The sequence below is a fragment of the Eubalaena glacialis genome, chromosome 8 (assembly GCF_028564815.1).
Source record: "Eubalaena glacialis isolate mEubGla1 chromosome 8, mEubGla1.1.hap2.+ XY, whole genome shotgun sequence".
In the NCBI taxonomy this organism is placed as follows: Eukaryota; Metazoa; Chordata; class Mammalia; order Artiodactyla; family Balaenidae; genus Eubalaena; species Eubalaena glacialis.
Window position 1 is genome coordinate 20,787,620 of NC_083723.1, and position 23,192 is coordinate 20,810,811.

The 23,192-nt window shown below is 38.5% G+C and overlaps 1 protein-coding gene across 1 annotated transcript in view; it reads left to right on the forward strand.

Moving 5' to 3' along the window:
- The window catches only part of RELN (reelin), a 535,801-nt gene that overhangs the window by 507,420 nt on the left and 5,189 nt on the right, over window positions 1-23,192 (forward strand). The window contains exons 53-63 of the mRNA XM_061197622.1: window positions 697-874; window positions 1,896-2,071; window positions 2,220-2,326; window positions 3,726-3,968; window positions 4,610-4,785; window positions 8,593-8,666; window positions 9,489-9,650; window positions 10,391-10,548; window positions 15,370-15,589; window positions 17,395-17,592; window positions 18,262-18,360. Coding sequence (XP_061053605.1) covers window positions 697-874; window positions 1,896-2,071; window positions 2,220-2,326; window positions 3,726-3,968; window positions 4,610-4,785; window positions 8,593-8,666; window positions 9,489-9,650; window positions 10,391-10,548; window positions 15,370-15,589; window positions 17,395-17,592; window positions 18,262-18,360 — 1,791 coding nt within the window. The remainder of the gene's footprint in view (window positions 1-696; window positions 875-1,895; window positions 2,072-2,219; window positions 2,327-3,725; window positions 3,969-4,609; window positions 4,786-8,592; window positions 8,667-9,488; window positions 9,651-10,390; window positions 10,549-15,369; window positions 15,590-17,394; window positions 17,593-18,261; window positions 18,361-23,192) is intronic.

The window sequence follows — 23,192 nt, forward strand, 5'->3', positions numbered from 1 at the left end:
ACAGAGCATTCACATTGTCCCAGAATGTTCCCTCATGCACTGTGAACTCTTTCCACCAAAATAGGGTGGCATATTTTAATGTAAGGTTAATTATGAGGCTTGTATTTTCCCCAGAAGACAGAGAAGTGCAATGATGAAATTGAAATCTCAGGGAAATTTTCCTTTAATATATAATCCTTTCAAAATTGTTTTCTAATTAGCACAGGTACTCTGGGAATATTCATTATCTTTGGGGAATTCAGAAGTTGCTGTTTCCCAACCACCTGAGGGCTGTGTGTAGGCTGACAAGGCTCTGTCAAAGGATTGATTCACCTTCTGTACAATTTCAGGAATACGATTAATGAATCGAAATTGTGTCGCAGCCACTGGACTCCAGTTCATAAGCCACCTGATTTATGATAGTTACGGATTTGCATTTTTAAATGTTCCTTTTGCTTGAAATAGAGATTCCACTATGGTTTTGGTGGGATTTTTTACAAGTTTACTCACGTATTTTAAAATGTAAATTGAACTGGCTTTAAACTTCCATTTCTAGAAAGATAGTGGTACTCTGAAAACATCTTTTATTAACCCATTTCATCTTGTCAGAATGATTTAAATGTTTTTTCTCTTGACTACTGAATATACGCGCAGGAAAACGGACCTGAGTAAAGTTAGCTTTTGTTCTTCACTCCTTTGCTTTTGTGTTGCCAATAGTCCAGTAAGGTTTAGGTTCTATCAGAAGCACTCAGATACGCAGTGGGCAATTGACAATTTCTACCTGGGCCCTGAATGCTTGGACAACTGCAGAGGCCATGGGGACTGCTTAAAGGAACAGTGCATCTGTGATCCGGGATACTCTGGGCCAAACTGCTACTTGACTCACACTCTGAAGGTAATGTTAAAGCCCCTGAAGGAAGCATGTACTCGCATTGCAGACCGTGCATCAAGAACCAACTTAAGGGCTTCCCTGGTGGCGCAGTGGTTGAGAGTCTGCCTGCCAATGCAGGGGACACGGGTTCGAGCCCTGGTCTGGGAAGATCCCACATGCCGCGGAGCAACTAGGCCCGTGAGCCACAATTACTGAGCCTGCGCGTCTGGAGCTTGTGCTCCGCAACAAGGGAGGCCATGATAGTGAGAGGCCCACACACCGCGATGAAGAGTGGCCCCCACTTGCCGTAACTAGAGAAAGCCCTCGCACAGAAACGAAGACCCAACACAGCCATAAATAAATAAATAAATAAATAAATAAATAGATAAAAAACAAAAAAAAAAGAACCAACTTAAGAGTGAGACTAATAATTTATAACCACATTCTTTGGGGCCCCCAGTAAATAAATCCTTTGTATGGAAACTTTAAAAATATGTATTAGGTTTAAGGGTTCTGGATTCCTAAATCAGTCTCCAATTGGTGGGGGGCACGTACTCCCAGGGAGAACGAGACAATCAATCAGGGAATATTGGGGAGGAAAGTGCTAAAACATCTGTTTTATTTTGTCTTACTCCTTTAAATTTTCAATTTTTGTTCATGTTTCATAGAATCATAATAAAGTACAAAAGTATTTTTATATAATATATAAATAAATAAGTATATTTTGAGAGTACATGCTTAAGTAACGTTTTACCAGTAGGAGTATTACTATACTCAACCTTACAATTGTTTTATTTTAAGATTCTAGATTTTAAATTCCAATTATTAAACATTATTTAACCAGTTTAAATGATCTTCAATATATGATGGAAAAGAATACTGTGGATGTGTCCTGTTGGGTTTCTTTTAATATCTTTTGGAAAAGCATTTGAAATCAGCTCTAATTTTTTTCAAGTCCAAGATGTAATTCTGTATTGTCTTAACTATTCCATAATTATTCTTTAAAATTGTTATTTTTAAACACATGCCACTTAATTTTTTCCAGACTTTCCTGAAGGAACGCTTTGACAGTGAAGAAATCAAGCCTGATTTATGGATGTCCTTGGAAGGTGGAAGTACTTGTACTGAGTGTGGGATTCTTGCAGAGGACACTGCACTCTATTTCGGGGGATCCACAGTGAGACAAGCTATTACCCAAGATTTAGATCTCAGAGGGGCAAAGTAAGTCAAATTTTTGTTATTTTTGTCACGACTTAGCAAATTGGCCCCCAAACCAGAATGCATGTATGGAAGAAGCTGTTATCCAGGACTTGAGTAGACGATTTGTTCTAATTGACTGTTCTGACGGATAATATGTGCTTGCGTTCAGATTCCTGCAATACTGGGGGCGCATCGGTAGTGAGAATAACATGACCTCCTGCCATCGACCCATCTGCCGGAAGGAAGGCGTGCTGTTAGACTACTCTACTGATGGAGGCACGTTTGGGGGTGAAAGCCACGCCCTGGAGCAGATTGCAACATTCCATCCAGTGCCCCTCAGCAAAGTCCCTGCAAAGCTTTGCTGACCTGGCAGTGCAAATAGTGAAAGCCACAAAGAGAAAGCTACAGACCTTAGCTGCATTACACGTTCTATATATGTGTGACTTCTGTGTTATACAAAATCTACCCAAAAAGGGACAAGAGAGAAATCACATTAAAAAAAATAAACTCCAAACTTTATGAATAAAGAAAATAATCACTATGCTTAGCTGAAGCTTGATTATAAATGATACAATTAAGAGATAAATTTTTGCCTGGCCTTCCAAGTAAAAGATAATTTTAAAAACATTTTAGGGGCTTCCCTGGTGGCGCAGTGGTTGAGAATCTGCCTGCCAATGCAGGGGACACGGGTTCGAGCCCTGGTCTGGGAAGATCCCACATGCCACGGAGCAGCTGGGCCCGTGAGCCACAATTACTGAGCCTGTGCGTCTGGAGCCTGTGCTCCGCAACAAGAGAGGCCGCGATAGTGAGAGGCCCGTGCACCGCGATGAAGAGTGACCCCCGCTTGCCGCAACTAGAGAAAGCCCTCGCACAGAAACGAAGACCCAACACAGCCAAAAATAAATAAATTAATTAATTAATTAAAAAAAAAACATTTTAAAATGTTTTAAAAAGCTTTTGTGTGAACAAGCATGTAATAAATGCTATAGAAGAGCTACAAGAAAACGTCATTAGTTGTAAAAAAGAGAGTCAATTCCTGAGTCTGTGACACACGATTTTAACAAGATTCTGTTTCATTATTTTGAAGTAGCTGAAACCAGGCCAGTAGTACCATGAGGTCTTTAGAAAATCAGCTTTAGCAGATGGGTATCATTCTTAATAACTGGCAGATAAATAGATGACCCTAACGTATTTTAGGGTATTCAAAAAGTGTTTTCTTAAGTAATGTAAACATTCCACCTACTCTCTTATTAGTTGATGACAGAAGCTTCATATTCGTCCAACAAATCACAAATTGCATAGAATTATAAAAGCTATATTTAAAAATACTAGGAGTTCTTGTCCAGAAACATGCAGAACATGGGTGTTTCTCATTATTTATGAGAAATAATGCATATAGGAATCGAGAACAAAATTTTAGAAGCAGAAAGTATATAATTTTTACTTAAGTGTTTCTATTTGTGGCCAAGTATTTCTAAATACCCTTCCCCTTATATCATCCGCCTCATTTTGAAACAATATGTATAAGTGGGGAACACTTACATTAAAGTCAGTGAAATCAGTTCTCATTATCTGGCTGAAGATTTCTTTGGGAAATTTACGGTAACTGCAGTATACTGGTGGTTTGTGGTGTTTTTTCCAGATATGTTACTTTTTTGGTGTATTTGCTTTACAGGAATTACTTGGACTTTGCTCCATGAGATGGATTATCAGAAATACATTTCTGTCAGACACGACTACATCCTTCTCCCCGAGGATGCCCTCACCAACACAACTCGACTTCGCTGGTGGCAGCCTTTTGTGATCAGCAATGGACTTGTGGTCTCCGGGGTAGAGCGTGCTCAGTGGGCACTAGACAACATTCTGATTGGCGGAGCGGAAATCAATCCCAGTCAACTGGTCGACACTTTTGATGATGGTAAGAAACAAGACATTGAGCAATCTTTCCTGTGCGTCTTTTGTCTGCTTGTGTCTTTACATGAGTTACTATATGAAAAGCCTTTAGATGAGTTCCTAGCACATATTTACTGATCAATGAATGTTAGCTATTATTTTGCCCAATAGTTTATACATCTTCAAGGTTGGCTGCTTGTTGAAATGTCAACTAAGAATTTATGTTGAAATGTCAACTAAGACTAATAAATCTTAAAGACAATGTTTAATAAATCTTAAAGACAATCATTAAAGACAAAATGTCTCGCTCTAAGTATAATTTGAAATTTCAGTAGCCCAAAATAATTTCTGTTTCTTTAGGAATTTCTGTGCAGAGATACACATTGTATCGGTTTGAAAGTATACCAGGAAAAATTTTGCAATGGTGAAAGTTACCAGTCTAGCAATTACATTTTAAAAGTTGAGTAATCATTGTTCTAGCATTTAATAATCTTTTCTAGATGTGATTTCTCATCTTGGATTTATATATTATACCAATTAAATAAGATAAAAGTCAATCTTAAAGGGTAAGTAAAGAGCTAGAGCATAGACATTCAAGTAGTTCAACACTAACCCAATTAATTCAAGAGAATAACATGCCGTATTGCTTCCAATTTACCTTAACAGAAGGCACTTCCCATGAAGAAAACTGGAGTTTTTACCCTAATGCAGTGAGGACAGCAGGATTCTGTGGCAATCCATCCTTCCACCTCTACTGGCCGAATAAAAAGAAGGACAAGACTCACAATGCACTCTCCTCCAGAGAACTCATTATACAGCCAGGATACATGATGCAGTTTAAAGTAAGGGGAAGCGGCTCTTCCAGAGTCTGGCACTACATTTGGGGGAGGGGGTATAGAGAGAATCCTTATTTGAACAACTCCAAGGAAATGATTCATTTCATTCATTAAAAGAGACTTTGTCTTATGAATAAAAGAAGTTATCTTTCACAAAGACCTTTATCTTGTAGGATTATTTGAACACAGGTTAAAATCTAAGTATATTGGGACATAGCAAGAAATGTAACTGTATTGTCCCTCAGATATGTAATCTTGAGTTCACTTTTCCAAACTTGGAAATAAAAAGCTCAAGTAGGCACATCTGCCTATTAGTTTCTTTGTCTCTGTCCCTCTCTGTCTGTCTCTCTCCTCCATTTTTCTACCACTTTCTCTTTATGCCTATTTCATACATCAAGCCACTTTACTTCTTTATCTATCCTTTTTCATTATGTCTTTCCATTTTTCTTTTGTCTCTGACTTCCAAAAACGAACCTGTACATTAGCCCAATTGGAACTTCCCAAATCCTCAAAGATTTGAAAAAGACTCTCACTTCTTATAAATGCATATTTTATTCATATAGAAGAATGGAAGGGAAGGCATAGGAGGTAATTAATAGACAATTAGAGAGAAAGATAAAGCAATATCAATTAATGTCTTTCTCACTGCAGAACACGCTAAAAAGGGGCATTACAGAAATGCAGTTTATTACTAGATCATTTTAAAGAGACAGATCAGTTGTTCTAATACCCTTATTTAAAAAGATGTGCTACAATCACAATTAATGGTAAGAATCCTTATTAGTATAATAAAAATGTATTCACAGCTGGGAGAAGGGGAAAATGAGGACTTAATATGTATAGGGTTTCAGTTTTTTTTTTTTTTCTCATGGATTTAATTAATTAATTAATTTATTTATTTTTGGCTGTGTTGGGTCTTCGTTTCTGTGCGAGGGCTTTCTCTAGTTGCGGCAAGCGGGGGCCACTCTTCATCGCGGCGCGCGGGCCTCTCACTATCGCGGCCTCTCTTGTTGCGGAGCACAGGCTCCAGACACGCAGGCTCAGTAGTTGTGGCTCACGGGCCTAGTTGCTCCGCGGCATCTTCTGGGATCTTCCCAGACCAGGGCTCGAACCCGTGTCCCCTGCATTAGCAGGCAGATTCTCAACCACTGCGCCACCAGGGAAGCCCTAGGGTTTCAGTTTTGCAAGATGAAAAATTCCTAGAGATATGTTGTAAAAAAAAAAAAAAAGAAAGAAACAAATTTTCTGTTTTCCTCAGCTCTGTATTAAACTCTCCTTCAGAGACTGTGAGGTGAGGCAAGCCCCCCAAATGCTACCACTCCCTCAGGACTGTCTTTAACTTAGTGACATGAAGGATGCTCAAGGTCATGTCCAGTGTTACACCACCCCTAATTCCAAGCCACGTCCCTTAAGGCTTTCCCTCTACCAGGCTCACATCAGAGCATTTTTTGATTAAGTTGGTTGGGACCTCCTCTTTTGCTGCCTCTATCAACCCAGAACCGAAGAGACTGAAATTTTCTTCTCTAGCCAAGTCAATTTGTTTCTTAAAAATAAAAAGCTTGTCCCCAGAAATTTAATGATTAAAGTGTCACTAAGTCTGCATTTTTACAGTCACCACGTAGAATGGTTACCTGTATATGTGTGGCTGAGTTGCTTTGCTGTGCGCCTGAAACTATCACAACATTGTTAATCGGCTACACTCCAATATAAAATAAAAAGTTTAAAAAATAAAAAAATAAAGTCACCATAGACTTTCTAAACACCATATCCAACAGCTTTCAGCTTTCACCCATTCCTCATTTTTCCTTTTCTTTGTACTATTTGGCACTCTTGTCCTTGTCTTCTCCAGCTCGTGAAATTCTCTTTGCTATTGGCTTCTGGGTTCTCTGCTGCTTCTCCTCTTACCTTCTTGATATCTACATCTGTCTCCTTTTTGGTTCCTCTTCTTCCCTCAACCTCGTAAATATCAACATTTCTCAGTACTTCTCCCTGGCTTTCTTCTCTCTTCACAGACATTCTCACCTTTGGAAACTTCATTCATCCTCTGGCTTCAAATATCACATCTTTAAGAGCAACTCCCAAATCTGCATATCCAACCTTGACTGGCTCATCAACAGTCAATTCAGTACTTTTAATAGCCTGTGTACAGGCTACACCTCTACACCTACATTTCTACACCTCTACACCTCTGTCTTACTGGCATCTCAACTCAACATGTCTAACAGTGAACTTCATATCTTCCTGCCCCATGCCAACTCCTCTTTCTGATTTTCCTATTTCTCTTGATGGCATTGCCTGTCACCTATTCACTGGCTCTAAATTTTAATTTAGTCTTGACTTTTCACTTTTCACATCTAATCAGTTACTACATCCTTTTAATTCTAATTCCCAGTGTTCCTGGCACCCATCCCATCTCCTCTATTTGCACTCTTACCACCTTTATTCTGGCCCTAATTAAATGAGTAGGCCATTGAGTAGTCCTTTGCTTTCTAATCTCTCTCCACTCCCACCTGTCTTCAACAGCACAGTCAGATTGATCCTTACAAAGCACAGCTTTGAGCCCATCATTCCACTGCTCATTAACCCTTAATGACTCCCCACTGCCTACCAAATTAAGATCAAACACCTTTGACTACAACTCATGGTCTGTCAAACTCAACCAATCTTTCCAACCTCCTCTACCAATATTCCACATACTCTACACTTAGACCAAAACACACCACACGCTGCACTCCAGACATGCCACAGTGCTTTCCCACCCAAATGTCTTTCTCCTGTCTCTACCTCTCAGACTCTTCCCATTCTTCAGGGACAGTTCACATACACTCTACCTGATTAATTCTTTTCTTTTTTTTTAATTGAAATATATTTGACATATAGCATTGTGTAAATTTAGGGTATACAACATGTTGATTTGATACATTTATATATTGTAATATGATTGCCACAATAGTGATAATTAGCACCTCTATCACGTCACACAATTATCTTTTCTTTTTGTAGTTGGAATAATTTAGATCTCCCACTTCTGATGAACTATTTTCTAACCCACTTAGTAAGATTCAATCTCTCCTTCCCGTGAAGCACCACAGCATTTTATTTGCATGTGTTCTGGTTTCCATTTCCACTATTGGAATATACTTTGTATTCTATCTCTGAAACCAGGGTTGTTTTATGAATAAGCGTATAGTCTAAAGTTTTTAGCATTAACCTTCCCTAGTATCAGCACTGAAATAGGACTTATTGATTGAGTAGATGATTAGAATTTAAATTTGAATCACCAAATTTTTCTAGCATTTATGCATTATTGATGATTCAAGCATTTAATTGCACATAATATGGAATGCTTTTATTCACATGGAAATGGAAAAAGACTAGGAATAATTATTAAGTAATTAAAAATTACTATTTTTAATTACAAATAAAAATTTAATGGTAGCATCAACGAAGATAGGATATCAATGAAAATGTTTTGAACCAATGATACTTTGTTTCTTTCCTTTAATTCTCCAAATACTGCTTTCCTTTTGACCAATTTTTCTTCCCCAAATTTATGATTAATATGTTATACTAATTAAGTAAATAGAAATAGTATTTTTTTAACCTTAATTCTCGTCTCTTTGCAAAATGGCATGACTTTAACAAAGCTCAAAAGAATGTATTCTCGGTGTCCTAGCAGGCTGCTCTGTAAAAGCTTCTCTGAATACGTCTTGATTACTTTTCAGAGTCATAATGAAGAGAGATGGGATTTCTAATTAATGAGAGGTATTATTTAATCTAGCCTGACACATATCAATTGTTTGCTTGTTTTAGATTGTGGTGGGTTGTGAAGCCACTTCTTGTGGTGACCTTCATTCCGTAATGTTGGAGTACACTAAGGATGCAAGGTTTGTGAAATAATGTTTTACGTTTCCTCCAAACGTGAATATACAATTCAAATGTTTGTCTATTTTTAAGGCAGCTGCTTACAGGGGAGCATTCTTATGTATTAAAAGTGGCAGTTCCTGTGTATACATGTAAAAATTTCATTTGTATAAAATTCACACATGTACCTTATTTTCAAATTTTCCCTTCAAACCAAGAAAAATCAATGTTGTATTACGCTGCAGCCAACAGACTTTACATTGTAACATAAGTAAGACACTACGTTTGTCCTTAAAGTAGAACCCTCTTTTATTCACGTTGCTTGTTCTCAACCAACCCTAATAAAAATATAGATCAATGAAAGGTCTGAACATGCTTTAGCTAGAGTCACACCTCCTAAAGCATAGTAGCAGTACTGAGCATCAGTCTGACAGAGGAAGGCTGCCTTGTTGGTGCTGGCAGGCCTGCCTCTCACCACCGCTTTGAAAAATGAATTATAGTGAGAAAGTTTGGGTAGATAGAGAACTTTGTCAATCGACTCCAGGTGTAGTTCTTATAACAATATCAGTGGGAGGAAGTCGCTAGAATGCCACTCTGTTCCTGCCATCATTTTATTCTGTCATCTGTGAATATATTAATGTGCCTGTAAAGAGTTAGGATCTATCTCATACGAGATAGTTTTCAATTTTTCTTTTTATTATCTGTAATTATAAATATATATAGGAAATAGGAAAGTTACGTTAAAATGTCTTAATTTAACCCAGCCCTAAAGCATTCCCTTGACATTAGACAGGTCATATATTTCTCTGAAGAGCTGTCTAATGCAGCCTTTTTGGTTTCTGCAGGTCCGATTCCTGGCAGCTCGTTCAGACCCAGTGCCTTCCTTCCTCTTCAAACAGCATCGGCTGCTCCCCCTTCCAGTTCCACGAAGCCACCATCTACAATGCTGTCAACAGCTCCAGCTGGAAGAGAATCACCATCCAGCTGCCTGACCATGTCTCCTCCAGGTAGGTTGCATACTAAGGTAAACTTTGTGGAATCATCTGCCAGTCTCTGCAGAGCGCATACAATGAGGCGAGAGCAACTGATAAAATAAGGCTAGACTTGTAGTTGCAGCCCTAGTACCCTTTCCCCTCATCTCCCCCTCCTCTCACCAACCCATGCCCCTAAATGGCAATTGCATGTCCCAAGAAGAAATAGGATCTTGTTTGTAAATGATCCATAGACGTCAAATTTTCTTTTGATTAAATACCACAGCACACACCAAACTCAATCACAGGCCCAGAGTCACAAATGCCCAAAGACTTGGACTTGGCACCGTATCTGCCCCAGTGTTCTGTGCTCCCAAGGGCTGTGCTGCTTCTCCCAGAATCAGTGCCCTCTGGGTTGTGCCAGGCTGGTTGGGTTACGCAAAGCTGCAGGGTAAATATAATGGCGCACAGTCTTCCTAGAGCAGCATTGATTTTCCTCAAAGATTTGAAAATGATACACCACTATAGGGAAAATAGACAGGTTTATTATGGAACAGAATAGGAAATTCACATAAAATTTTCAGGGCTTTTGGGGTATATACTCCTAGAATGTGAGGGGTACACATTCACTCACCTCCACCAATTGGGTGCTTCGGGGAGAAGTTTGGGAAGCCCTTTTCTTAGAAATAGCCCCCATTCCCAGAGGCTGGATGCTGGACATAGCCATGGAAAATAACAGCCTCCTGAATCCCTTCTGCTCTCTGTGGGACTTTCAGTGCAACACAGTTTCGCTGGATCCAGAAGGGCGAAGAAACGGAGAAGCAAAGCTGGGCAATTGACCACGTGTACATCGGAGAGGCTTGCCCCAAGCTCTGCAGTGGGCACGGATACTGCACCACCGGCGCCATCTGCATCTGCGATGAAAGTTTCCAAGGTCAGAATCCCATTTGCTCCTTCTTGACACAGGAGACCATGGAGTTCTCCTCATCTCAACATGTGTACAAAGGCTGCTAGGAAATGCATAGAAACTCTGGCCTGAGGGATTTGAGATAGATGATACACTCTTTGATCACATAGTTATTTACCTTTGGAATGAATTACCACGGGTAATTTTATGCTATGTTCTTTGAATTTTTAAAAATGCAGATTTTATCCTCCCAGGATATTCTATAGTACCTCACATTCTCCAACTTCCGTACTACTCCCTGCTCCAACCCGTACCTTTCACACTTGATTTCCACTCTGGACCTCTCTCCTGCCTGGCCTGGCTGCCTGTCCCTAGATACTGGACCAATATTCCTTCTCCCTGGACCTTTCCCGGTCCAGGGAGCGGCCACTGTCCTCCCAATATGGAGCCAACAATTCAAGATGCTCTGTTTCCCAGGTCACTCTGTCACATACGAAAAAACCTTCATGACTCAAAAAAATATACTTTTACTGCTTGAATTTCTAGAGGCTAACTGTGTATTTGGGGCAGAGTATTTAGTCAACTCCTAACATCCCAGGAGATTGCTATGTTGGCCTGTTTGAAGGCCTGCAGCCCTGCTTTCTTTTGATGCAGTGTTTCTCATAGGTTTCAGCCTCTATGTTACAAAGTTCACTCTATCCAATTACCACTATACCCTCAGAGCCTAATAGCAATGCACAGTAAATCTTTTTTGAGTGAATCCTTACACTGCCTTATCCTTTACCATTTACACAGTATCCACCAATACATTCAGCAGAGTCATTTAGTATTTATGATATTCCCCATAAATTAGCTATGGTTAATATCATTATTCCCACTTTACAGGTAAAGAAACTGAGACTCAGGGAGGTTAAGTGACTTGCCTAAGGTCACATAGCAAGTACATGTCAGTAAGAAGACCAGAACTCAAGTTGTCCTTTCCAGTCAGCCTTGCTGTCTCTCAGAGCTGAGAGAGTTATCCAAAGAGGACCAAATTATATAGCTTCCCCAAGGGTACAATGGAGGAACCCATAGATTTGAATTGAGTAGAATCCATTTAGATTTCTTGGCAGATGCTACTTCCTTGCCTCCAAGTGAAATGAGTATGGTAAATGTAGACCGCTGCACATCTCTGAGGTTAGACATTACTTAGCTGCCATCTTTTTCCCCTGGTCTCATTACCGCTGAGACCAACTGGGTCTGTTTGTATATTAGCTGGAGAATTTGAACTTTAGGCAAATGAACAAATCAAATGTCTCACAAGGAGTCCTAGGTGTCTGGAATTTGCCCTCTTCCCTGATCCAACAGAGCTATGACCTTTTGATTTTGAACTATTGTAGACATTGAGAAAAGTTGTGCTGTTCCAATGAAGGAGAAATGCGAAGACATACACATTAGCTAAAGTAGCACCTTCCTTAAATGGCCATATTTCAGCTCTGTGGTCTGTGAGAGACACTTCCAGTTTATTATTCATGTATTTATCTCAGCTTCATGATGGAATTTTTTTTTTTAAACATCTTTATTGGAGTATAATTGCTTTACAATGGTGTGTTAGTTTCTGCTTTATAACAAAGTGAATCAGTTATACATATACATATGTTCCCGTATCTCTTCCCTCTTGCATCTCCCTCCCTCCCACCCTCCCTATCCCACCCCTCTAGGTGGTCACAAAGCACCGAGCTGATCTCCCTGTGCTATGCGGCTGCTTCCCACTAGCTAGCTGTTTTACATTTGGTAGTGTATATATGTCCATGCCACTCTCTCACCCTGTCACATCTCACCCCTCCCCCTCCCCATATCCTCAAGTCCATTCTCTAGTAGGTCTGTGTCTTTATTCCCTTCTTGCCACTAGGTTCTTCATGACCTTTTTATTTTTTCCTTAGATTCCATATATATGTGTTAGCATACTGTATTTGTTTTTCTCTTTCTGACTTACTTCACTCTGTATGACAGACTCTAACTCCATCCACCTCACTACAAATACCTCCATTTCATTTCTTTTTATGGCTGAGTAATATTCCATTGTATATATGTGCCACATCTTCTTTATCCATTCATCAGATGATGGACACTTAGGTTGCTTCCATGTCCTGGCTATTGTAAATAGAGCTGCAATGAACATTTTGGTACATGACTCTTTTTGAATTATGGTTTTCTCAGGGTATATGCCCAGTAGTGGGATTGCTGGGTCGTATGGTAGTTCTACTTTTAGTTTTTTAAGGAACCTCCATACTGTTCTCCATAGTGGCTGTATCAATTTACATTCCCACCAACAGTGCAAGAGTGTTCCCTTTTCTCCACACCCTCTCCAGCATTTATTGTTTCTAGATTTTTTGATGATGGCCATTCTGACCGGTGTGAGATGATACCTCATTGTAGTTTTGATTTGCATTTCTCTAATGATTAATGATGTTGAGCATTCTTTCATGTGTCTGTTGGCAATCTGTATATCTTCTTTGGAGAAATGTCTATTTAGGTCTTCTGCCCATTTTTGGATTGGGTTTTTTGTTTTTTTGTTATTGAGCTGCATGAGCTGCTTGTAAATCTTGGAGATTAATCCTTTGTCAGTTGCTTCATTTGCAAATATTTTCTCCCATTCTGAGGGTTGTCTTTTGGTCTTGTTTATGGTTTCCTTTGCTGTGCAAAAGCTTTTAAGTTTCATTAGGTCCTATTTGTTTATTTGTGTTTTTATTTCCATTTCTCTAGGAGCTGGGTCAAAAAGGATCTTGCTGTGATTTATGTCATAGAGTGTTCTGCCTATGTTTTCCTCTAAGAGTTTGATAGTGTCTGGCCTTACATTTAGGTCTTTAATCCATTTTGAGTTTATTTTTGTGTATGGTGTCAGGGAGTGTTCTAATTTCATACTTTTAAATGTACCTGTCCAATTTTCCCAGCACCACTTATTGAAGAGGCTGTCTTTTCTCCACTGTATATTCTTGCCTCCTTTATCAAAGATAAGGTGACCATATGTGCGTGGGTTTATCTCTGGGCTTTCTGTCCTGTTCCATTGATCTATATTTCTGTTTTTGTGCCAGTACCAAACTGTCTTGATTACTGTAGCTTTGTAATATAGTCTGAAGTCAGGGAGCCTGATTCCTCCAGCTCCGCTTTTCGTTCTCAAGATTGCTTTGGCTATTCGGGGTCTTTTGTGTTTCCATACAAATTGTGAAATTTTTTGTTCTAGTTCTGTGAAAAATGCCAGTGGTAGTTTGATAGGGATTGCATTGAATCTGTAGATTGCTTTGGGTAGCAGAGTCATTTTCACAATGTTGATTCTTCCAATCCAAGAACATGGTATATCTCTCCATCTATTTGTATCGTCTTTAATTTCTTTCATCAGTGTCCTATAATTTTCTGCATACAGGTCTTTTGTCTCCTTAGGTAGATTTATTCCTAGATATTTTATTCTTTTTGTTGCAATGGTAAACGGGAGTGTTTTCTTAATTTCACTTTCAGATTTTTCATCATTAGTATATAGGAATGCAAGAGATTTCTGTGCATTAATTTTGTATCCTGCTACTTTACCAAATTCATTGATTAGCTCTAGTAGTTTTCTGGTAGCATCTTTAGGATTCTCTATGTATAGTATCATGTCATCTGCAAACAGTGACAGCTTTACTTCTTCTTTTCCGATTTGGATTCCTTTTATTTCTTTTTCTTCTCTGATTGCTGTGGCTAACACTTCCAAAACGATGTTGAATAATAGTGGTGAGAGTGGGCAACTTTGTCTTGTTCCTGATCTTAGTGGAAATGGTTTCAGTTTTTCACCATTGAGGACAATGTTGGCTGTGGGTTTGTCATATATGGCCTTTATTATGTTGAGGAAAGTTCCCTCTATGCCTACTTTCTGCAGGGCTTTTATCATAAATGGGTGTTGAATTTTGTCAAAAGCTTTCTCTGCATCTATTGAGATGATCATATGGTTTTTCTCTTTCAATTTGTTAATATGGTGTATCACGTTGATTGATTTGCGTATATTGAAGAATCCTTGCATTCCTGGAATAAACCCCACTTGATCATGGTGTATGATCCTTTTAATGTGCTGTTGGATTCTGTTTGCTAGTATTTTGTTGAGGATTTTTGCATCTATGTTCATCAGTGATATTGGCCTGTAGTTTTCTTTCTTTGTGACATCTTTGTCTGGCTTTGGTATCAGGGTGATGGTGGCCTCGTAGAATGAGTTGGGGAGTGTTCCTCCCTCTGCAATATTTTGGAAGAGTTTGAGAAGGATAGGCGTTAGCTTTTCTCTAAATGTTTGATAGAATTCGCCTGTGAAGCCACATGATGGAATATTTTATATGTGCTCAATATTGTGCTAGGTGCTGGGATCCAACAATGAATAAAATATAGACTCTGCTCTCAAGAATCATCAAATATAAGAGCTAGAAGGAGAACAAGAACATGACTTATTTTCTGCTACAAAATCACGCTAGGGGACAAGAAATTAGGTTGTCTCTAATGCCAGGGTGAGATCACCCTCTGGAGACACGTCATTGGTAAGCATACAGGCCCAACCAGATGCTGTAGTTTTTTAACAATGGGCTTATACAAGAAATAAGCACATTAGCACCTACATATTTTAGTAAACATTGACTCAAAGATAATGGTATTTTTCAGCAACACAAGCCAATAATTACTGAAATAAAAGAGAAACATGCATTTCTGGGAGTCTATATCTGCTTGGTATTTTGTCATTCTTACAATAAATCTGAAATTGATTGGATTAAGTCTGAAATTGAATGCTTGTTCTTAATCTTTGATGATTCTGCTTGTTCCAGCTAATTTTTGCAACTATTCCTTTCCCTCTAGGAGATGATTGCTCTGTTTTCAGTCATGATCTTCCCAGTTATATTAAAGATAATTTTGAGTCCGCAAGAGTCACTGAGGCAAACTGGGAGACTATTCAAGGTGGAGTGATAGGAAGTGGCTGTGGGCAGCTGGCACCCTATGCCCATGGAGACTCACTCTATTTTAACGGCTGTCAAATAAGGCAAGCTGCCACCAAACCTCTGGATCTCACTCGAGCAAGGTAATACAACTCCCGGGTAGTAGTCCAGGCATAGAATCAGTCAAAACGCCTCACTGTGTGCTGTTAGCAATGATCATGAACTTTATGGCACAGGTGTCACTAAGCAGTGGAAACCTAAATATCATCTGAATTTGGTATGAAAAAGCATTATATGTTTTCACAACTCAGAATTATGCTTTGCTTAAATTTAGTGTAGAATTACCTTGTATCTCTTCACACACACTGGCTGAGTGTTGGTAACATAGGCATAAGCCTGGAGAAATGGCCAAATATAAGAAATGGATAAGTGTATCCCATCAACACGTTGAACACCGTGAACTCACACAATGTTAGAGGCCAGTTGTATCTCAATAAAGTTGACAAAAATAAATAATTGGTTATGAATAATCTATATAGATAATTTAATATGGACCATATGCAAGCATGTAAATATAAATGTGAATGTGAAGAAGATTCGTAGTGATGCAAACATACATATTCCTGTATTTAGCATATGTAGCTATAAAAGGAAGTGGAGGATCGATGGCTGGATGGATGGGAACTTTAAAAGTTCACATGCTTTATGAGCCACACGCTAATGCAGAATATAGAGGACAGAGAAAAAGAGACCCAAGAGGGTTCCTTCCCCACCTGCCCTTCCCAGCTCTATCACCTTAGCCAGAGCAAACACAGCTTATTGTCTGTGTAATTCAAGAAGAGATTCCAAGGCTTTATAAAGGTTGCAAAATACTAGACTACTCACTGAATGCTTAAAAGTGCATGAGTATTTTTGAGAATTAAATGTTGGGTTAGTGGGAATGTAGATGTTTACTTGAAGCTTAATATTAGTCATGTATTTTCAGAGGCAGAAAGGCAGGTTGAGGGGCCTTCAATATGATAAACAATAAAAACATTAAAAAATTAATTCCTGTAGAGTAACCATATAACTAACCATAAATGCCAGAAGTTGTTCTGTCCACCCATCCCCAATTTTTTTCCTACCAAAAAGATGTACATAATCTGGATCAACCTGATGTCTTCCTTGACCCCATATATAGCTACAACTAGCCACTTAGTTAATGATTGCACACCATGTCATACAAGTAACCTTGCTTTAAATTAATTAATGCATTTAAATAATGCATTTACCAGTTTAAGTCAGGCTCTTTATTTGACCACCTGTTAATCACTAGGAATCTTAGGAGGATAGATTTTCTATGTTTAAAAACTGTATCTTCTAAGGGCAAGGATGCCTGTGAGAAACAAAAGGACACGTCAAACACGATAGCAGATATGGTCCAAGAGCCTGTGTGTCTAACTCAGTTTTCCCTCTGCTCTGATCTCCAGACATCCTTTCCTAAAATAAACATGATGATTTATCCTTGTCCAGATTCTGTTCAGCTTGAAGCTATTTGTAAAAAGCACGTAGCATAAATACTGTGGTTTTATTTCTTGTCCTCTCCATGTCCTCAGCTGCCTATTTGGCCCATATCACTTTGCAGAGAACAGAAGGTGTTTCAGGAGAAATGCTCTAACAAGATTTCTAACATCATAAGAAGAAAAAAGATCTTTGAAAGTCAAAATTTTCACTGTGTAGAACACCAGCCTTCTGGGCTTATTTTTCATATGTATGATGTAAAAGATAAGTTGAATAAACTTTGTCATTTATGTGACTTAGTCATAAGACTGGATGCTTCTATTTTTACTATATTATGAACATGAAAATTATGGACTTTAGGAACGAGAAAGATAAAAAAATAGAAAGTATAACTCCTTGAATACTTCCTGACTTTTGTTTACACATGGTTTCCCCTGTGTTTGTTCAGCAAAATCATGTTTGTTTTGCAAATTGGGAGTACGTCGCAGACAGACAGCTGCAACAGCGACCTGAGTGGCCCCCACGCCGTGGACAAGGCCGTGCTGCTGCAGTACAGTGTCAACAACGGGATCACCTGGCACGTCATCGCGCAGCACCAGCCGAAGGACTTCACACAGGCTCAGAGGGTGTCCTACAACGTCCCCCTGTAAGCGGTCAGAGAGCAAAAGCGTGGTGTCACACATGATCCTAACAATTAACAGAGTTTGGTGAAGTTACTGAACCAATGCCGCAAAAGTAGGTGGTGGCAGAACCAAGACTAATCCAGATCTCCAGAGTTGTGTTACCGTTTTCTGTTAGGACAACAGGCAGAACTGGGAGCCAGGATGAGGGCAAGAGGGAAGAGAGAAAAACAATTAAATACAAGGGTGCGCTGTGCGTATTTCCCTCCCAGTAACCAGTGTTTCTAGTCGTTTAGGAAACAACATTTTTAATCTTCTGCTGGGTACACCGGTTTAAAAATTTGCTGAGGATAGGCAGCTTAGTCAGTTTTGCCTGGCATGGTACCCCAGCGTCTAGTACGGTGCCCATCACATAGAAGGCACGTCACATTTGTTGACTAAAGATGTGACTCTTCCAGGTACTCGTGGAGCAAGGGGAAGAAGGGAGAGAGATGTAGAAGGATTGCAAATCCTTGAGTAGCCAATAAAACTTGATGCTGCTTAGGAGAATACTATGACCTAAGCAAATCTAAATTCCATACCCAAAGTTATGTTGATTAAGATTAGACTATTGTAGTTGAAGTCTGGAAGTCACCTACCAGAAAGTTCTCTGTGTTCTAGTGTTTAATCTCTCTGTCCTTCTATCTGTGACCCAGGGAGGCACGGATGAAAGGAGTTTTATTGCGCTGGTGGCAGCCACGCCACAATGGAACAGGTCATGATCAATGGGCTTTGGACCATGTGGAGGTCGTCCTGTGAGTATCTGATACATAGCATCTCATGTGCATTTCAGAAAGGTTTGAAATTCCTTTGATATGGCATGCTCCTTAATTCAGTAAGAACTGTCCCTGATGAGAAACCCCCATGGGACCACTTTGGCTTATACTCTTCCACAATTGCAAACTACGGCTCTAGTCAACAGTGAAATAACAAAGCCCCGAATATAATTTAATATACCTTAGAAAACTTCAATAAGCAAAGGTTTATTTAAGGGTTTGACAATATTAATTAAATTGGATCGAACAGAAGTCTCCAGGTAAATGGGAAACAATGCCTACTACCAGATCTGAGTTGCCTTATAAAATGGAATGACATCCTGAAAAGAAAAAGGATCTGTACTGGTCGATGTACAGAGTATCACTAGGACATGTGCCCAATTACAAACACCTGTCCTAGCAACAGATGGCTGGGGCATTCTTCCATTTAATGACATGGTCAAAACTAGAACAAAGAATTTGTGGTTTCAGATTCCTCGTGACCAATCCCAGCGCCTAAGAAGTCAAGGGTGTTCCCCCATGGTTTCTCCCATAGAATAAAGTTGTCAGCGCTCTCACCTAACTGGGTTGACTGTGCCACAGAGAGATGACTTGCTTTTTCTCTAACAATCTAGTTCCTGTAGAACTGGAATGCTTATGTCTCGACGGGTTCGGACTGATGGCTCCAAGTGGTTGGCAAGGAGAGGCGAATCTTCTCGGTAGATAGGTTCAAATGTTCATTCTGTTTACCAAATCGAAAATGAAATCAGTCCCTTGGCTGATTTCAGTCATTTTGAAAGCAAATTTAAGTGATTAATTGGTAGGAAACCTACCAGATTTGTTTTCTTTCAATCATAGCCATGAGCTGAATTTTTCAGTCTTGAGTTAGCCCTCGTCTTAGTTTTCACTGAGGCACCTGCTTGCATGGCATCCATATCAATCCCCAAATCCAAGAGCAACCCGGTTCCTACACAAGCTCCCACTGTGCGCTCTGCTGCTTTGGACAACTTGCTGGGCTCTGCCTCCATAAGATAAAGTTGAAGTTTAAAGTAACAGTCCAGACTCACTTGAATCTATATTATGAGGCTGATGTTTTACTTAGATTTTGATTTCCTCAGACTGCATTATTCCAGGAGAATAGACTAACCTGCGCTCTAAAACAAATGATGTATGGTAAGTTCAGAGAGTGAGAGATCCAGACAGACCAAAAACCCAACCCTCTAGCCATTATGCTCTGGCTACTTTCCTCTCAGAGCAGCGTTTCTCGATCTGATTGAACATCAGAATCACTTAGGAGCTTTTGGAAGCATCAATGAGTGTCTCAATGTCCATGCCCATCCCTATGGATTACTTGATTTAAATTGATCTGCAGTGAGACCTGAGCATCGGTCTTTTTTAAAAGCACCTCAGTTCATTCTAATAAACTGGTTGAGAATCAAATTTAGAGTCGATAACCAGTTTTTATCTTTCAAGTCTCTTGCCAAGACAGTTTACATTAATGGGGCTTCCTGTGCCTGACAAAGCATTACCAACCTGTATGGAAAGTTCAAAGCTTGACAGTCCTCAATAGAAGGCAGGATGTTAATACTGACCTTGGGTAGATACAACAATTGTTAACATGTCATGTGTTTGAAAGGATATTTCTTATCCCCCCATCCAACCAAGCAATTGCAGTTATCCATTTTGGATTTCAAAGGCATATTATCACGACAGTTCCCTCCCATGTACTAAGATTAAAGAGTAGGTGGGGTCAGAAGTACAAATATACTCCCTGGTATAAAATAAGCCCTTGACAATTTGGGAGCAGAACAGAGTTGACCTGCTGCCTCAGAGGTTCTCACCACACAGCTCCCCAGGGAACCTTCTGGTATACCTGCTGTTGGTATTAATTTTTATAAGCAGTAACCAGAATCATGATATTATTACAAGAATCAAGGTCAGATTATATAAGATACCAGAAACCTAGCATTTCTGGTATTTTTCTGGAGCAATAATCTGTATTTATAAAGACTTCACTTTTATTCCATCTCCAGAATTTTAAGACTTTGAAGAATTTAGCACGTAGGCACCTGTCTGCTCTTATTCTGCATGATCGTTTCAAAGTCTCAGGGCACTAAAACATTTCAAATGAGAAAAGAGCATTGCCACACATGCAGAGTATTGCATGACTTGAGTTTTATTCAGTCTTCTTTTGGTGAATAATTTTAAATTATAACTTTACACGTGTAACCATAAAATTTTATGTATTTATATAAATATGTGTGTGTATATATATAATATGTTAAAATTTGTTAAAACTAAAGGAGTCACTTTGTTTTCCTTCTTTTTTGGAAAGAAGAAATACTTCATAAAGCTGAGTTCAATCAATGAGTTGTTTAAAAAATACGGTACAAAGAAATTATATTTTCAGAACTATGTTTTTGATGTTTTGCTCTTGTCTTAGGATTTAATATTTCTATGCCACTGTATTCTTTCAAACTGCTTATTTTCAGAAGAGTCACAGAAAGTTTTAAGGCATTTGCTAGTTAATATGCCCTTAGTAGTAGCTCTACAAAACAGTTACTTTAATTCATTCATTTGATGAGCTTAAAAATGAAGTTCCAGATAATTCAGAAAAATAAAATATAATAATTTTTCCAAATGTCTTGCAACCAAATAAAGCACAAAGAAGCCAGCCAAGGTTCATGTCACAATTCACAAATATTACTAATTATAACTTTGCTGCAGTAGATGTATATTTAGAAATGGAGAGGTGGAATACTCCCATAAAGCCCTATTAAATTCAAAATATCCTCCTAATTAACTATACTTTTGTATAATAACACTTAGTTATAGGAACTAATAATGTTAACTCCTTAAGTGTGGAAGGAACAGGAGGCTGAGGTGCATATCTCAAGAGATACAAGCCTTGCCTAATTGAATGCTACAGATAGGGCAACTAATATGTTTTTTGCAACCAATGGTTGGGGGTATACATTTTTAGAACATATTTTCTTTCCTGAGTAAAGATTGGCCCTAATCTAGCTTTATTACCATAGTTTAGCTTTTGTGCATGTGCACTAAGGACACATGCTAAAAACTCCTAGAAAGAAAAACTGTGGCCACGCATGGTATCTTGAGTCTAACCTCAGTACTGCCCATATTAACCAAGAAGATACATGAGTTTGATGAGAAAAAAATGTAGCACTTTTGAAAATATTTCAGGGTTTAGGAGTATATCCTAAATGAGCAAGATAGAGAATATATTTTTAATTTAATGGTTTAATTCTAAAATACTGCATCCAGAAGGATTTGAGTTTCATAAATATGGATATACAGAAAAAGCCCCACACCATAAAGATAAAAACCACAGTTTTAGCATTTAACAAGCGAAGTCACTTATGCCTTATGCTTGAGAGTGTAATCTCCACACTCTGATGATGTTTTTCAATAAAACCTGCACATGAAAAGCACTTCATGATGATAAGCCCTTGCTAATCTGCCACAGAACAGATGAACTGAATTGACAGATCACTTTTTTCCAGCCTCACTAGCTTACAAAAAGTCCTCATCCGTAAAGTCTGAGTGATGCAGCTTAACACAGTCATTGACAATCAAGTTTCAGAAACCTAATTTCTCTGAATTCATTGGCTAGTGTAGAATATTTGTTTTTCAGTAAATGTTTTTGAATACGTTTGGGCAGATCCCTCACAAGATCCATGCTGGTGGGGTTCTTCTTAGGATAAAAGGGAATCCTTTGTCTTATTGCTGGGCACTCATCCTTCTATCCTAAGAATCTCCCTCACCCAACTATGCATTTCATTCACACATCACATTTCCTGTGTACGTGTCTAAGTCACAACCTGTCATGTGTACAATGAAGCGGGCCAATTTTTGCATGTGTACCTTGAAAGCAAATTGCTCAGCAAAGAGTCAGCCTTTGTGAATTGATTTACTAAAAAGTGAATTATTACCACATTTGCTGAGAATTAGAAATGAATATGCTGCTAACTATGGTCCTAAAGGCATTTATCAGATTTTATAATATGAGTTCCATCATGGCCATTCCCTCATGTATTCATTATCAAGATACTGTCACATTTTTGGCACAAATGATTTATGGAGAACAGCATATTACATTTGTTGCAAAGCATATTTATCCTTTATTAAATTTGATTGTGTTGTTTGATATAGAGGACTTACGTATTTTTAAGAGCCCATTCCTTAATATATTCAGGAATAAGTATGTTCTAAAATGTAAATAATTGAAAAATCAAATAATAAAACTAATGGTAGTTATTAAACTATTACTTTCATATTTATAATTTATATGCAACATTTATGCCAAATGTAGTACTATAGCTACATGTACCTTGACATACGGTTATGAGCAAATATTGCATGTTGCATTACATAGAAAAGTTAAATATATGTATATATTAGGTATAGAAGAATAAGAAATAACTTCTTTAATTTTTATTTTCAAAAGAGATGAAAAATCCTATATCACATCTAAACCTGATCAGACTTTTATGACTAATCACAGTGCTGCATGTGTTGAAAGGCATTTTTTAACTTGTGTTATATTTCATTATTTGCTGTCATTGGTTTTCCACTAGAGTAAGGTAAGTCCTCTTACTAATTCCGGGGAACTGTTTACTAATAGTTTCATCAGTGTTACCTACGTTAACTGAGAAGTTTTGTAGAAGACCTTTGCAACTGAAAAAAAAACCTGTGAAAACAAAGTTATATGTGATACTGAAATATACTGGAACACTTGAAACCTATATCATGTAAACTCGGAGTTCAGCCAAATTGTGGTAATCTTCTGATGTATACAATACGGGGCACAA